We start from the raw sequence: 5,034 nt of genomic DNA, 5'->3' as shown, positions 1-5,034 counted from the left end.
TCACAGCTTACAAAATGAAGTGTTTAGGCAGAGGAAGCGACTGAGGAGAATTGATTACAGGCTTTCAGAGATGTTAACTCTAGCGGCTCCTCGCTGGCTCTGCCGAGACCTCGGAGTTAAAGGGACACGACGGTCCAAAAAGTAATGAAATAAAACCATAATAATGGGTTTTAGAGGGAACGTCTGGGTCCAAAAGTGCCCATTGGGGTTCTGAGAATAGCATCTTGAGCCTAGTTTGTAAGGCCAGTTTCAATTTTTTTTATTGATCCTGATGGACCAAGGAAGTTCAAGATCTTCTGACCAACATGTTTGCTATCTTCCTCCTGCCCTCTTGATTTATTTCCCATATACGTTGACCCCTTATTCCCAGAACCTTCTCCAGGAACCCCTTGACCCAACAATGCTGTCATGCTGCTTGGTCACAAGCTTGTTAAGTTTCAACTTTTTTATTTATTCTGGAAGGCCAAAGACGTTTAAGATCTTCTGACCAACTTGTTTGATATCCTTTACCTGACCCCTTGATATGTGCCCCATCTACCTTCACCCCCTATTCCCAGAATCTTCTCCAGGAACCCCTTGACCCAACAATGCTGTCATGCTGGTTGGTCACAAGCTTGACCACAATGTTGATCAAATTTAAGATCTTCTGACCAACATGTTTGCTATCTTTCTCCTGCCCCCTTGAATTGTTCCCCCATCTACCTTGACCCCCCTATTCCCAGAACCGTCTCCAGGAACCTCTTGACCCAACAATGCTGTCATGCTGGTTGGTCACCAGCTTGACCACAGGGTCCTCCGTACCAAACTCATTAAACCATGCTGGGCGAGAAGACCGAGCTCAAAGTCTTATTCCAATTCATCCAAAAGTGTTGAGCAGGGTTGAGGTCAGGACTCTGTTCATGTTTTCCACAAGATTTTGAAGGGTGTCTGTGGGAATGTGTGGTGAGGTCAGGTACTGATGTTGGATGAGAAGACCTGGCTCACAATCAGCGTTCCAGTTCATTCCAAAGGTGTTCAGTAGGGTTTAGGTCAGGGCTCTGTGCAGGGCACTTGAGTTCCTCCACGCCAGACTGGTCAACCCAAGTCTTTTTGGGGCTGGCTTTGTACAGAGGGGACAGTCATGGTGGAACAGAAAAGGGCCTTCACCAAACTGTTACCACAAGGCTGGAAGAACACAAGTGTCCTGCTGGTTGGTCACAAGCTTGATCACTAAGTTGGCCAAGCTTGTGACCAACCTTGTGGTTTCAAGGCTGAAAGAGCACAATTGTCTACAATGTCTTTGTATGTTGTAGTATTAATAGAACCTTCACTGGAGACACCTGAACTCCATCATTTGGAGGGTGTCCACATACTTTTGACTATAAAGTGGAGGTGTGATAGTCAGTCTACACACTTTTGGCCATATAGTGTAATTTGGGGGTACTTGAGGTCTTTAGCACATCTGCACTATTTCCTGGAGAGCTTTAACAGATCGGATTACTAATTTAACCTTGACGTTCACTGGAAAAACTCCTAAAGTTGAGCAAGATTTTTGCCCGTGGTGACCACTGCTGGTCTAGATTCTCTTTTATCACCTGGAGTGAGACCTCCAACCTAGGCTTCCAAACTCTGAACTCTTGTGTAGAGCACATGGTAATGACAGATGGGTGGAGCTGGGAACCCAAGTTCATAGATTTTCTGTTCACGTTTCTGACAGTTATAACAAGGTAGCGGGTTATGGTGCAGGACTGTGGCCAATTACCGTTTTCGGACGGCGCAGTGCATTGTGGGATGTGCCGCGGTCGAACAGACCGCGGACATCCCATAAAGTTCGGCGTTCGGCGAACGCTAGAACATGCAATGTTCGAGTCGAACCTATGGTCGACTCGAACATGCAGCCCATCCTTAATTAGAACCTTCAACATCCACCTGAAACATCTATTGTTGGTTGACTGACCTTCTAATACGTTGTTTCATCATGGTATGGAAAGTCACATGGTAGAAACAAGAAGATATAACTGATATAAAATAGGCAAATCTAATTACTTTCATTGAATTGGTGTTGTATATTACTGACATGTGGGGTTTATATTAAAAAAAAAACCTCTCTTCTAAATTGTAGGCCTGGGCGTGGCCAGAGCGGACCATGGAAACGGGAACGGTGGACAGGTATACGGTAGAAAGGACCAAATCGGAAATTGGTGTGCGCTCCACCCTGACCATCAATAACGTCATGGAGTCAGACTTCCAGACCACGTACAACTGCACGGCGTGGAACAGCTTCGGTTCAGAAACTGCCAATATTAGACTGGTGGAGAAAGGTAAGGCAATGGAATCCGGACTGTACTCCCTCGTTCTTTAAAATGAACCTGGGGCCAGACAATGGACATTCAAGTATTAACATATTCCTATCAAGCAGCAAACAAGCTTTAAAACAAGCCCTCACCGACCTCTCTATCTGCGGGCTCTATGGGGAAATGCATCCTTTGCATCGTTACTTTGGGGTGGGTGTAGCAGGGTAAGAAGAGTTACTTTGGGGAGGGTGTAGCAGGGTAAGTAGAGTTACTTTGGGGAGGATGTTGCAGGGTAACTAGAGTTACTTTGGGGAGGGTGTAGCAGGGTAACTAGAGTTACTTTGGGGAGGATGTAGCAGGGTAAGTAGAGTTACTTTGGGGAGGGTGTAGCAGAGTTACTTTGGGGAGGATGTAGCAGGGTAACTAGAGTTACTTTGGGGAGGGTGTAGCAGGGTAACTAGAGTTACTTTGGGGAGGATGTAGCAGGGTAAGTAGAGTTACTTTGGGGAGGGTGTAGCAGAGTTACTTTGGGGAGGATGTAGCAGGGTAACTAGAGTTACTTTGGGGAGGGTGTAGCAGGGTAACTAGAGTTACTTTGGGGAGGATGTAACAGGGTAACTAGAGTTACTTTGGGGAGCATGTAGCAGGGTAAGTAGAGTTACTTTGGGGAGCGTGTAGCAGGGTAAGTAGAGTTACTTTGGGGAGGATGTAGCAGGGTAAGTAGAGTTACTTTGGGGAGGATGTAGCAGGGTAAGTAGAGTTCATTTGGGGAGGGTGTAGCAGGGTAACTAGAGTTACTTTGGGGAGGATGTAGCAGGGTAAGTAGAGTTACTTTGGGGAGGGTGTAGCAGGGTAACTAGAGTTACTGCTCGGATGGGTGAGCAGTAGGGGCTGAGCTGCTGAACAAACAACTTGGACACCTTCAATGCTTCTGCTGTGAACTCTGATAATGAATCGCTCTACAGTGCCTGCTGCTACAAAGGTCACTGAGGGCTTGTTAACCGTGTGTTAGGGATATGTATTGCACGCCAGTACTCTGCCCACAGGCTCACATTAACGTGGTCAGCATCATCAAACAGGACTGCGCACCTCACGCTGCTTTCTTTTGACCTTTTTCCAGAAGTCGTCCCGGTGGGAATCATTGCCGGAGCGACCATCGGCGCCGGCATCCTAGTCATCATCTTCTTCGTCTTCTTCATCTTCTTCCTCTACAGACGTCGTAAAGGCAGTAAGTACCGACACAAAGGGGCGGCTGACAAACGCATGAGCAACTCGCCGGCTTCCCCCAGAGGAGCCAATTAGGAGGCTGTGTCATATTTTGTGATAAGCGATGTATGCAATGGCTGCGCGAGCTCTCTGCTGGTAAACACTTCTTCATGAGGAGACAAGGCGCTCCTCTCGTATACTTTTCATCTTCGTTGTAGCCCGATGATGTGCCGAGTGTCTTTTAAGTTCCGGCTAATGCAGAAAAAGTATTGGACGGAATTCAGGGCGGTTAATATATGTGTTTAATTGCCCGAGCCATTCCGGTTTTCGGAGCCTGAGAGATGAGGAGATCGATCCCTGAATAGTGACTCATGTACCTCAATGGGTATGCAGGCCAAGATTCCAGTGATGAGCCAAAATTAGGGAACCATCGTTGGTCATGTCTAGTTACAGGTGAATACTGGTGGGAACACAGGCAGGAACTGTACTATGGAAATCTGACGACTGGAATCTCCATATGTTACAACATCTAAAGCTCACCACATACGGTGTGGTCTGACTGTACAATCTTCTTTGGATCTACCGAAAAATATGGGTCACCCTGACTGAATATAAATTGTGTAGATCAGGGGCGTAACTAGAAACCACAGGGCCTCAAAATGTTGTATGGGGCCCCTTTGATCTCTAGTTACACCCCTTGCAGAGCCCAATTGAGATCTCACACAGCCCACCTCAGGGTGACCCTGCAGAGCCCACCATAGACTCTCCAAGGTGGGCTCTGCAGGGTCACCCTCAGGTGGGCTGGTCACACTCCTTACTTGTCCGCCTCTTCTTCCTACACCGTCGGTTATGAGCCCCGCCTCCTCCTCTGATGCCAAACCCGGGCCCCGCCTGCTCCTCCACTGCCGGGTCCAGCCTGTTCCACCACCGCTGGCTCTCACTGACTCAGCAGGAGCTGTGGAGAGGAACGCGCCGCTGCACAGATCGCTGTCAGTGATCTGAACAGCGCACATTCCTCTTCACAGCCGTCAGTGACAGCCAGCAGCGTGAGACGCCAGGCGGCCCGCAGGGCATCAGGAATGTCCTGGCCCGGGCCCCCCTGTGCCCCGGGCCCCATACGGCCGCCTGGGTTGCTATGGTGATTGTTAGGCCACTGGTGTAGATAGTTTTAGGTAGGTCCTCATATTACACAGTTTGGTAAATCGAAAGGAGATTGTACGGTTAGATTGAAATGCGTATGGTGAACTCTATGGAGGACCATCTGGCCTGGATTTTAAAAATATTCTGATTCCTTTGCTGAATTTGTTCATGACCTCTCTAAGATTTTAGACCAGGGGTGGATAAGTAAAAATGGAATTCAGGAGCCAGTCTGTCCAATCCAGGGGCCAGAGGGATGTTTAGGAGCTAGCTCAATAGACAGCAACTAAAGAAATCCTCAAATTTAGGTGGCAGCAAGGCCGGTGCTACCACTAGGCTAACTAGGCAGCCAGCTAGGGCACAGCCTCGACCGCTCACCCCTACACGGTGCCCCCCCCCCCCCCTCTTCTTTAAAATT

The 5,034-nt window shown here is 48.3% G+C and overlaps 1 protein-coding gene across 1 annotated transcript in view; it reads left to right on the top strand.

The window, feature by feature from the left end:
- The window catches only part of KIRREL (kin of IRRE like (Drosophila)), a 176,668-nt gene that overhangs the window by 164,737 nt on the left and 6,897 nt on the right, over positions 1-5,034 (top strand). The window contains 3 exon segments of the mRNA XM_018566057.1: positions 1,598-1,632; positions 2,102-2,300; positions 3,394-3,501. Of these exon segments, the coding sequence (XP_018421559.1) occupies positions 1,598-1,632; positions 2,102-2,300; positions 3,394-3,501 (342 nt within the window).

This window comes from Nanorana parkeri, unplaced genomic scaffold, assembly GCF_000935625.1.
Source record: "Nanorana parkeri isolate BGI_ZX_2015 unplaced genomic scaffold, ASM93562v1 scaffold911, whole genome shotgun sequence".
In the NCBI taxonomy this organism is placed as follows: Eukaryota; Metazoa; Chordata; class Amphibia; order Anura; family Dicroglossidae; genus Nanorana; species Nanorana parkeri.
Note: the sequence above shows the minus strand (reverse complement) of the source record. Positions and strands in the feature narration are given on the sequence as shown.